General features: G+C 48.7%; 2 protein-coding genes across 3 annotated transcripts; one reads left to right on the top strand and one right to left on the bottom strand.

The window, feature by feature from the left end:
• Positions 1-888: 888 nt before the first annotated feature.
• Zbtb14 (zinc finger and BTB domain containing 14) lies at positions 889-7,765 on the bottom strand. Of its 2 annotated transcripts, none has more exons than XM_036173635.1 (3): positions 7,362-7,765; positions 5,217-5,300; positions 889-3,419 (listed from the first exon to the last, which is right to left on the bottom strand). In XM_036173635.1, the coding sequence occupies exons 2-3, from the start codon at positions 5,217-5,219 to the stop codon at positions 2,073-2,075; spliced, it is 1,350 nt and encodes a 449-aa protein (XP_036029528.1). In that variant the 5' UTR covers positions 5,220-5,300; positions 7,362-7,765; the 3' UTR covers positions 889-2,072. The 2 variants fall into 2 exon arrangements, with proteins under 2 accessions (XP_036029528.1, XP_036029529.1); XM_036173636.1 differs by lacking the exon at positions 7,362-7,765 and adding an exon at positions 7,215-7,270.
• On the top strand, positions 6,185-10,835 carry LOC118573413 (mucin-1-like). Its single transcript, XM_036173703.1, has 4 exons — positions 6,185-6,236; positions 6,354-6,547; positions 6,598-7,448; positions 10,254-10,835. Exons 1-4 carry the CDS (start codon positions 6,185-6,187, stop codon positions 10,291-10,293), a joined length of 1,137 nt encoding a protein of 378 aa, XP_036029596.1. The 3' UTR covers positions 10,294-10,835.
• Positions 10,836-11,493: the final 658 nt, after the last annotated feature.

The raw sequence follows: 11,493 nt of genomic DNA, 5'->3' as shown, positions 1-11,493 counted from the left end.
CTCAATGCCAACAGAATGGAGTCAAGCATGAAAGCCAACAGTGATGTCTGTGGACATTCACTTTGTACAGAAAGAACTGGTACTGATGGGAAGGTCACAATGCCAATGCGTAGGATTCCCAACGATACCATGCAAAAACAATCAAGAACAAGACAAGTATATTATTTTCTTTATATACAAAAACAAAGGCCTAAAATATGGTTTGTTGAAGTAGCTATCAACAGGACGTCAGCTGATTTCACATTTGCTTTGGTCAATACAGCCTGGGAACAGCAGTCAGCCCCCTCCTAACAGCACAGAAACCCACTGACAGGGCTGCCTTCAGTACAGAACAAAGAGCTTTCAGGAAAAATAATTAATTTTAGACCAAAACATTTTACCAATAAATAAGAAAATTTAAAAGGTAGCATCCCCACCTGACAATCTTGGGCATAACACATACACCAATTTTGAAAATAAAATTTTTCTCACAATAGTAGTAACAGGTGATAATACAGCAAGCCATGTAATGAAATTTTTAATGTATTTTTTTAAAAGAAAATCTTAAGAACCAAACATGAACTTTAAAAGTTGGCACTTTCTACAACTGTACATATCCTAAAACAATTGTCTAGTACTTTCTTACAGAACATAATTCAAACTCTGTTGGCATTTCAATATATTCCTAAGGAAATAGTTAAAAGCACATTTAGTATGCTGGATCTTAAACAAAGTTCATAATTATGGTTTATGGCTATGAAAAGGCAGTCAGCCTCTATCAGAAACCGCAGCCAGTGATAAAACATACTTGGAAAACATAAACATTTGGTCTGATGATCTTTAATATCAGTTAAGACAGTCTGATGTTTGATGCCAATGAAAGGTACTTGAATCCAATGTGCAAAAAAAAAAAAAAAAGAAAAGAAAAAAGGAAAAAAAGTGCAGCTGTCCTTTTCCTTGAAACACACAGGACCAACATTACTATTTACACATTCAAAAGATTTTCAATTTATTTAAGCATCTTCTTCATGAGAAACTGAGTGCTGCAGAGAGCCCCAAAGCTTGATCATCCGTAAACTACAAAAACAACTCAAGAAACATTTTGTTTCTTGTCCTAATTTTGATCTTAAATACAAAACCAATTTTGAAATCAGTCAGGACTTGAAGACTTAGGAAATCTCAGGGTTTTTCTGTACCTGTGAAAACCTTGTCTCAGAGATTTTTCTCCTTTTCTCACTATGGTTCACTCCACAGACACCCACAGGTAGAGTGGCCACACTGGACCAAAGAGGAACTCAGTCTCAGCACTACCAGCACCCCAGTGGTCTCATTTACCCTGAGGTACACATGACCTGTAGCATTTGGGGTGGGTACAGGGGCCATCACAATGGATGAAGAAACACTTCAGCAAAGCAACCATTATTGTCCACAGAAACAGTAAAAACAATGATATACAGATATTTTTAAAAAAATCAACAAACCAAATATAAAACTAACACCATTCCATGTTTCCAAACTTGGTTTTGTACTTATACAGTGTTCTGGGTCAGCGTGTGCCGACGTTTTCTGCATCAACACGAAGTTCTTGTATCCAGTTATTAAAACTGCTGTTTGGACCGTAAGTCACATATATTGGGACGATTAGGAAATCAATTTATCCAATTACTCTGCAGTGCACTCACCAGCTTGGCAAGTGTAGAGAAATTAAGATTGGAACAGAAGCTGCTCACTTTGAACTGGACAAAGGGGTTTCCAAATTAAAACCACAAAGAAGGGCAGGGGTGCTTACTGGGAACATGAATACTAGACACCACACCAAAAAAACAAAACAAAACAAAAACAAAAACAAAAACAAAACAAAAAAACAAAACAAAAAACAAAAATCAACCAAAAACAACTGTTTGGTCAGGACGTAGGAACGTGAACTGCCTTGAGAAATTTGAAAACCACCTAACTGGAGTGAGCATTGCCTTAGGTCCAGCCAGTACAACACTTTTAAGTTGCCCCAAAAGCAGTCAAAGGTGTTCGGTGACCATGATCCAGTGCCACCTCAGCATCAACCTCCCAGGCCAAGAGTTTCTGACCCATCCCCTCTAGCTACAGGCGATTGTCTCCAGCTGCTGCTCGGCCTCGGCCGCCATGGCTGCGGCCTGCAACTGTTCCGTCTCACTCTGGATGGCACTGGGAGTGACCTGTTTCCTCTCACTGTGCATATTGTTCTCATGTCTCTTCAGATCTGAGGCCTTGGCAAACGCCTTGGTGCAGGAGCCACACACAAAAGGCTTCTCCCCTCTGTGTCTCCTCTCGTGGTCCTTGAGGTGAGACTTGTGTTTGAAGGCCTTGTCACACATGTGACACGCGAATGGTCTCTCATTGCTGTGGACCCGCTCATGCTTCTTTAGGTCCGGGGCCCGGATGAAGGACTTCCCACACACCTCACAGCTGTAGGGCTTATACCCGGTGTGAATTTTCAGGTGTTCTTTCAGGTGGGCCTGGGTGGTGAAACCTTTCGTACACATCTCACAAACAAATGGCCTGTCTGCGGTGTGGAGCTTCTCATGCTTCCTCAATCTGCCTTCATCAGAAAATGTCTTACCACACGCCTGGCAGGCAATCTGCTCCCGGTGATGACCGTACAGCAAATACTCAAACTTCATGTCACTGGCGGCTGTGGTCCAGCCTGGGGTCTGTTCATCTTTCACTTCGCCCATCCCGTCATTAAATGTTAAGGCTTGCGGGGTCTGAGACCCCAAATCTTTGGACTCAGGAGTTTCCATGGATTCCACTTCCTGGCCGTAGCAGTTCACTTTGCGAACTTCTTCACTCCCCAGCTCTTTCAAAATCGCTTCCTGAACCCTGAGAGTAGCTGTGGGAGACTTGCCGTCCTCCTGACTGGGGGGTGTGCCTTCTACGGTGTCGTCCGAAGGGCTGTCATCCTGATCCCCGATTTCCTCCACGTCATCATCCTGGGCATCAGCAGCATCCCCGATGGGGCGATTTAATTTGAGGCAGTACTTACTCTTTGACTGGCCGTTACTCTCGTCAGGACTAGACACGTCCCGCTTCTGAGAACAGAGTTTATCCAAAAACCGGATACCCAGTATCTGACCCGACGACATCATCAAGTTAACATCCTCCTTTTTCACAGAAATCTTGGCTGTGTACATGTAGTTCAGGACCTCTTCAAATATGTCAGAGCGGAGGAAATCGATCTCTATGACCGAGGAACTATCCACCTCCAGCTTCTTGAAAAGCTTCTTAAAGTAGGTGCTGCAGGCAGCGAGAACACACCGATGGGCTCTGAATTTTACATCTTCAACCACGATGGCGATATCACAAAATTCTCCTTCCAGGCGCTGTTCATTCAGCGTTTTCAGAAACAGTGTTTTATGATCATCGTCATTATACTTTATGGTTTCAGACATACTGATGAAAAACTCCTGCAAAAAAATTTTTTGAGGAGTTTAATTATTGCGTGGTACTCCCCATTACTCCTCCCCACCCCCGCCAAAAAGAAAAACCAGTTGTACTGTGAATATCCGGAACCTAACAATTCAGAAAATCAGTGTTAATGACGGTCCAAAAACAGGTAGAAAAGAATGACCCCAGACAAGGGATTTCCATATTGCTATTTTGAAGTACTTTCAGTTTACTAACAGCTTCCTAGTTATAACTATGTCAACTTCTGACAAAATACGCACCAGGCACTATATACTTTAGATGTCTCAATACATTTAATTACAAATAGTCCTATGCAGTGGTGCTGTCCTCAGCTTATAAAAGGGCTTAGGAAGCTGCCCAACATCCTACAACCATTTAAGATGTGGTAATCAAATCCAGGAAATGTGGTTTAAAAACTTACGCTGTCAGACTGCCAAGACAGAGGAAAGACTTATAAACAGCCTGACCTCGAAGTCTAAGTTACAAGCTTGAGACAAGAATCATCAAGTCCTGGAGCCGCAGACCTCAGTGGGTAAAAGCACTTGTACAAGTGTATGGGGGCTGCATCCCCAAGCACCAGGATTAATGCAGGTGGGCACATGTCAGTCACCTCTAATTCTGAGATGGTACAAAGGAATTCTGGAGCAAAGCCGGCTAGCTCTACTAGCTGAACTCCAGGCTGAACTGAGAGATCCTGCCTCAGTGGACAGTGGCGAGCAATCAAGGAAGGAAGACTCCCACCCTGTCGGCCTCACTCGGGTCTCCGCAGGAATGGCCATACCCATGCACACGCACTCACACACATGCAGACATGAATACAGACACCACAAACACAGAGGAACAAAAAAGAATCCTCAAATCCTATCTGTATGGAGGACCTGGGAAAACGATATCAGGGCAGGGCATTATACTCTCTTGAGAGGAGAGACCAACACCACTGAAGAACAAGAGAGGGCATGGCAGCCACCACAGTCTGCATTGTCTTACAGTCTCGCCATAGCAGCTTTGGGCCACTCCTGGATGACCCCAAAAGACATCTGGGAAGAGACTGGTGAGTGGCTTCATGCCACAGGATGACAATCTTCCAGCCTTCCAGTTAAAAGTCTTACCAACAACAGGTGTACAGGTTGAGCATCCTTTCTCTCAAATGTTTGGGACCAGAAGTGTTTCAAGTTTTAGATTTTTACAGACTTTACAATCATGCATATACATGAGAAATTGGGGATAGTAGTCTAAGCCTACATATAAAACTAGTTGGTATTTTATACATACCTTACACACACAGCATGAAGATAATTTATATAGTATTGCAAACAATATTTTATTTCTGGTTTCTTTTTTTCTGTGGTTTTTTTTTTTTTTCCCCCTTTTTCTTTTTGGTTTCAAGACAGAGTTTCTCTATGTAACATCCCTGACTGTCCTGGAACTCACTCTGTAGACCAGGCTGGCCTCAAACTCAGAGATCAGCCTGCCTCTACCTCCTGAATGCTGGGATTAAAGGTGTGCGCCACCACTGCCTGGCTCAAATAGTATTTTAAACAAACCTCATGGTACAGAATTTTTATTGTGTCTGAGAAATTTTTTTTTTCTCATGGAAATAGGATTGTAAATGTATAACGAGAATGTGCGTGCATGAGTGTGTGTGTGTGTGTGTGTGTGTACACATCGGGGACCAGGGACTTGCTTAAATCAAGTAAATACATTACCCCTTATCTGATACCCCTAGACCGGAGATACTTATTTTAAATCAAATGCCAAATGATATTCTAAGCCTTAATAGTCTAAGGTATACTTACCATGAACAATTCAGGCTATTTTCTTAATGCCTTGAACTCCAAAATCTTCAGATCAGAGTAAGTCTGATCAGAGGCAAGCCAGATCTACCGGAAAAAGATAAAGACTAAGTAAGATATTGTTCCACCTCTTGCATATGAACCCATTTTTTCTGGGAAGAAACAGGGGGGCTAGCAGTAATCAGGCCTGGTTCTACACAAGGCCTACAAGTGTGGCAGGTGACACAGATTCTGAAAACATCACTGTGTATTCCTTAGCCCCACCATTTCCTGTTGGGCACACAATTCTCCACATTTCCCTTTAGGATCTATAAAGTTCTAAATATAGGGAGGGCTGTAGGAGACACACACCCAACAGTTAGAAGGGGAAGGGGTAAGTATGCTACTTTGTTCATACAAGGACAGACGGTCCAAAAGACCGCAGTGGAGAAAGCCCACACTTTCCCTCTACCCCTCCCTATAACAAGGTTCAAAGAATTGTCTTTGATTCTTAACTCTCATCCACTGCCTGCAGACCAATAGAGAACAAAAACATCCTCTACAGACCACGAATCCCACAAATACAGAAGTCTGTAGAAGCAGGTGGCTGTCCAGTCCTACACAAAGACTTGGCGCCAGACTCCACCAAAGGACCCAAAACAAGTTCCTGCAACAGAGCTCTGAACTAGCAGGCTTTCTCATCTGTACTATGAGAGGGCTGGTAAGATGGATTTCTAAGGATGCACCATTCTTCATCTCGGCCTTCCTATATTCCAGATGCAGCCTGGGCCTGCAGTCAGGCTGAGGGAGGGTACTCCCTTCAGAATCTTTAGTGACAATTCTGCTGTCACTAACTGTGGAATCAAAGGGGCATGGCACTTGGAGAAGAGTAGCCCTACAGTAGCCATGGCAACATATCAGCGTGCAGCTCCTCATTTCTGGTTAATGTGTATTCTTTTTCAAAGGAGGTCGCGGGCCAATCGGCTATATAGATGTTCCCATTGCTAAGTTCAAATGAGTCAAACCGGAAGATAGCCATTGCCGGTACGTGTGTAAGTAGGTGTGAGACAAGACACAGTCCAACACCTACAATACCATAAAGCAGCTCCTTGCTAGCAGTTCTCCAAATCGCGGGAACGCTAAGGCTCCCTCGCCAAGCAGGGAGCCGGGCTTTCCCAAAGCAAACTTACATAAGCAGCCGCAGCCGCCTCCTTATTCCGGAGCAGCTGCGACAATGGCGGCCACACCACTTCCCTCTTGCGACCGCACAACTTGGGAGTGGGGAAGACAGGGCCCGGCACCGGACCTGGGGCGCAGCCCGCGCGTGGGTAGCCCACGCCCGCATTTCGCAGCCCGTGAGCCGCCGAGGGCAGCGAGCCCTTAGCATTCTTTTCCCAAACAAAAGCTCCCCTGCGCGGCGCCCGCCAGCGACCCGCCACTTTCCCTTGCGTGGTCTGCCACTTCTCCGGGTGGCGGCGCGGGAGCGAGGCTCATCCTTGGCCCGCAGCAGCCCCGGCGGCGCGACGAGCACGGGAACGGGCATGCGGCCGGTTCCGCAGCCCCGCGCCGCGCCGCGCCCTGCTCCGCCCGCGAGCCCCGAGCTCGCGCCCCGCGCACTCCGCGGCCTGCGCGTCTGGTCCTCCCGCGCCCTCCCGCGGCCAGGGGCGGGGGCGGCGCGCGGCCGGCTCCCCGGAGCTCCGCGGACGCAGGCGGGGGAGCGTGCGCGGGGGTCCCGTCTGCTCCGGGGAGTGGGGGTGGGTGGGTGAGGACAGCTGCGAGGGGCGGCGCCCCGCGGGCTGCGCTCGGGCCCGGCTCGGCCGTCCCCACCCCCACCGCGGTGCACTGCGGCGCGGAGAGCGGGGCGGCCATGAACTCGGCCGCCGGGCGGGCGAGCGAGCGAGCTAGCGAGCGCGCGCGCGGGCCGCCGCCTGGCCTCTCCTCCACCCGCTCGCTGGCCTGCGCGGTCCCCGGGGCGCCCGGCCCCCACGCCCAACCGCGGCCCACGCCCGATCCCGCTCGCACCGCGCTGCGCCGCCACATCCTGCAGCTGGCTGCTGCCCGAGCTCGGCGGGGACGCGCCTCCTCTCTGCCGCCCCGCCGCGCCCGCCGCCGGCTGCCCCCGCGTCCCCGCGCCCGCCCCGGCCCTTTCAGCACCCGGCCCGCGCTTACCTGCAGCCCGAAACAGCCACAGACGCTCGCCGTGGGCTCCCGCTTTCGGCAACGCGCAGGCCGGGACGGGATGGACGCGGGGGCACGGTGGGTGGCAGTGTTTTGGATTTTTTTTTTTTTTTTTTTTTGTAGTTTGGGGAGGGGGTGGGGTAGGGGGAATCGTGCACGTCCCTGGTGGTAGCAGCCCTCCTCCTGCACGAGCACAGAATATCTAGCCTGCCGCGAACACCCCCACCACCCCCCCTCCCCGTGCATGCGCGGTGCGGGCTGGGGGGGGGGGAGAAGGCGCGCCTCCGCTTGCGCAGGCACGGAACACGATCGGGCCTCTTAAAGTGAGCGAGCAGGGAAAGGGTTAATCTGGGACCTTACGGGTCGACGCTTTCCTTGGGTCTACGGGGCCGCCCGCGGAGGGCCCTGGCCTGCGCACGCGCGCGCACGCGCGCGGCATGGGGCGCGCGGAGCCCGCGCGCGGGAGAAGGGATGGGCGGGGCGAGGGCGGGGCTTTCGGCCTCTCGGGGAGCGAATGCTCGAGCTCAGTGCTCGGGCACCCGCCCCGCCTGGAGCTCCCGACTCCTGGGCTCCCGCCGGCGCCCGGCCTCGGCGCTGCAGCGGGAACGCGGGAGCCTGCGCTCCCGTGCGTGTGCATGTGCGTGGGCCAGGACTGCCCCTGGGCGCGCGCGATTCGGGCGCTGCGCTCGCCCTGGCTTTTGGGCAGGTGTCCCGGGCTCCGACTCTCACTGTGCACTCGCCCGGATACCCAGACGCGATTCCTGGACGCCAAGGGCTTGGTTCCTGTCGCTGCGGCATTGTTTATGGCGGGCAGGCATTTGCAAATGAAGTGCCATCTTTGATTTGGAATGAAAGGGGCAATTCCAGTCACCCAGGAAAAACTGCACAACCCCAAAGCTCTGGATCCGCCAGATCCATCCGTGCCCTAGGGTTTACCCAGGTGCTTCCCTCTCTAGCCGGCATGCACTTGATGCTCCCATGGGGAGATCTGATAGCTTGGTGCTGTTGGCACCTTCGTGTACGTTATAGCTCCCTTGCCTTTGAACCTTGTGTTCCCTGTGCTGCATGGCCTGAGCCTCTTTACCTCCCCTCAGGCTCACAACCTGGGAAGTCACTTTAGCTCCCACATTTTCTTTTCGGCCTACAATACTGGCAGCTGGGCTGAGCTATCCTGCCCCTTAGAGTTACTTCTGCTGCTTTATCACACTTCTAACAGTCTGTGTTAAATCATGTGAATAACATCTGAAATTAGGGCATGACCGTGGACTTATGGGAAAATGATGTAAGAATGCCTGTTCCAGGCACATAAGTAAACATGAAGGAACACTGTGATTGCCTCTGTTTTCTAAAGGACATCTGTTCGGCCTCAGCTGTAATATTAACCAGTTGAACATTTCCCAAGGTGTTTTGATAGACATTTTCTTTCTTTTTTTTTTTTTTTAATTTTCTGTGTGAGTGTTTTGCCTGCTTTAAAGGATGTGCACCCACATGTGTATGTGGTGCCAATGGAAGTCAGAAGAGGGCATCAAATCCCCTGGAACTGGAGCTGGATGATTGTTAAACGCCATGTGGGTTCTGGGAACCAAACCCGAGTCCCCTGCAAGAACAGTAAGTGCTCTTAACATCTGAGCCATTGTTCCAGCTCCCACACACGTCTTTTGATGCTCACAATAGCAGTTGTGGTGTAAGAGTTGACAGGATAAGTCTCTTCTAGAGTCAGGCATACCTGGTTCAAATACTGGATAAACTAAGCCCCATTTTTGTCTTTTTTTTTGGAGCTGAGGATCAAACCCTGGGCCTTGCGCTTGCTAGGCAAGTGCTCTACCACTGAGCTAAATCCCCAATCCCAATTTAATGAGAAAGGTTTTTTTTGTTGTTGTTTTGTTTTGTTTTTGTTTTTGGAGACAGGGTTTCTCTGTGTAGCTTTGTGCTTTTCCTGGAACTCACTTGGTAGCCCAGGCTGGCCTCGAACTCACAGAGATCCGCCTGGCTCTGCCTCCCGAGTGCTGGGATTAAAGGCGTGCGCCACCCCTGCCGGCTAGGATTTTTTTTTTTTTTTTTTTTTAGCTGAGGATCCAACCCAGGGCCTTGCACTTGCTAGGCAAGTGCTCTACCACTGAGCTAAATCCCCAATCTCCATTTTTGTCTTTTTAATGATTTATTTTTATTACTTTTAAGTGTGTATGTGGGGGTGGGGCTGGAGGGATGGCACAGAGGTTAAGAACACTGGCTACTCTTCCAGAGGTCCTGAGTTCAATTCTCAGCACCCACATGGTGTCTCACAACCATCTATAATGATATCTTGTGCCTTCTTCTGGTGTTCAGCATACATGCAGCCAGAACACTGCATACATAATAAATAAATCTTTTTTAAAAAAGTCTCTCTCTCTCTCTCTCTCTCTCTCTCTCTCTCTGTGTGTGTGTGTGTGTGTGTGTGTGTGTGTGTGTGTGTGTGTGTGTTCGAACATGTGCATATGAATGCATATGACATTTGGAAGCCAGAGGCATTGGATTGGAGTTACAGATCATTGTGAGCCACCTGACATGGGTGCTGGAAACCAAACCCTGGTCCTCTGGAAGAGAAGAAGGAACTCTTAACAATTGAGTCATCTCTCCAGCCGTTTAGGCCTCATCCCCTTGTTTTCTGAAGTGGAGACAAGGAAAGCAGGGCAGTTGTGAGGATTGACCCATACAGTGCCCAGGTAAGTTCTTAGTGCAAATATTAGTCCCCTGTTGTCAAGGACATCCATGGCATCCACGGTGCTGGGTTCCCATGGCAGAGGCAGGAAGTGGTCATCCTACTGGACACTAAGCCTGTTTGCTTTCTTCTTGTTTGCATAGCTCCAGGTTTACACTCTGGTCCTGACTGTGCTTTGTTTATAGGGGAGCAGTCATAGCACTCTGTCTTGGTGTTGTGGTGTGAGGCCACAGAGGGATGGCTGAAGTTCACGGTGCTGGAGCATGGCTAGCTTGCAATTGTCTCCACTGCTACCAACGCTGCTGCTCTTGGACCACACCTGGAGGGGCCTCACTCCTCCCGGACTTACTGTCAACCTCATGTATAGAGATGGTCCTTTAGCATATGGGAAATAATCTGCCCTGTGTTTTGACCAAGCTAATGAAATTAAATTAGTTCAGAAGAGTTCATAAGCATTAGAAGTGCCCGATATTTTTAGTTTCGTATCAATTATTCCTTGCATTTATGTTCATACTACCTGTGCTCTGCCTGCCTGGCCTTTGCTTATCACTGGGACTCAAAGGAACAAGTCTAATAAAGGGACTATTCTCATGGGAAGGAGGAGTAGGGATGGGAAATCCCTGCCTGTGCCAGCACCCTTAGCACCTATGAGATTCATAGAAAATGCCAGTTGACAGCAAGAATCAACCAGGAATTCAGTGTTAAAGGATGCATTGTGAAGTTGGTAGGGATCAAGGCCCTCCTGAAATACATTGAAATATGAAGCCTTCGATGGAAGTGTTACTCCTTTTCTACTAACAATGGCTGTCATTCTAGATGGGAGACAATGACTGGGGTCACTCAGAGCATGCTGTTTGTCACATAGGATGCTCATAGTCTCTGAAAGGAAACCTGTTTCTGAGAATTGTGAGACTGGAATGTGGGACATATAGTGTGACATGTGGGATGCCAGGGCTTTGGCGGATACAAAACAGCCCTTTAAGGGACAGTTGAAAGTTGTCCTGTTATTTGGATTTCTTACCAGTGAGTGGAGTTGATGTCTCCATTACACTGACTATCTATTGTTGGTTTTGACCATGAATACCAGTAGTAGAGATTGGGCAACTTCTAAGTAGTGTTTTTGAATAATCTGTATTCTATTCCTCATGCCCTTGGTCATCTGTGTTTAAAGGAACACTCAGGCCACCTTCTCCTCTGCTGCCTTGAATGACTAACAGATCTTAAAAAATGAGACCCATTGTACATGAACTGAACTTAGGCAAGTCCAGGTAGGCAACAGCTTACCCACAGTCTTGTTAGTAGGGAATATATTTGTTTTGTAGGCTACTGGGCAACTGTATTTTGTGCTTTTTTTTTTTTTTTGTACAAAATCCAATTCATCAACAAAAGGAAAAATATCTCACCTAGTGCCATAAGTACCCTTCC

Source organism: Onychomys torridus, chromosome 23 (genome assembly GCF_903995425.1).
Source record: "Onychomys torridus chromosome 23, mOncTor1.1, whole genome shotgun sequence".
In the NCBI taxonomy this organism is placed as follows: domain Eukaryota; kingdom Metazoa; phylum Chordata; class Mammalia; order Rodentia; family Cricetidae; genus Onychomys; species Onychomys torridus.
The sequence above is the reverse complement of the archived record's forward strand: the minus strand, read 5'-3'. Positions and strand labels throughout refer to the sequence as shown.

What these genes read in the sequence shown, in the direction of transcription:
- LOC118573413 (XM_036173703.1), top strand. Translation starts at nt 6,185, where the DNA reads ATGTTCCCATTGCTAAGTTCAAATGAGTCAAACCGGAAGATAGCCATT. An exon ending in ACGCCCGCATTTCGCAGCCC is followed by an intron (nt 6,548 to 6,597) that starts GTGAGCCGCCGA and finishes CCCAAACAAAAG; the next exon opens with CTCCCCTGCGCGGCGCCCGC. An exon ending in GGGATGGACGCGGGGGCACG is followed by an intron (nt 7,449 to 10,253) that starts GTGGGTGGCAGT and finishes CTTTGTTTATAG; the next exon opens with GGGAGCAGTCATAGCACTCT.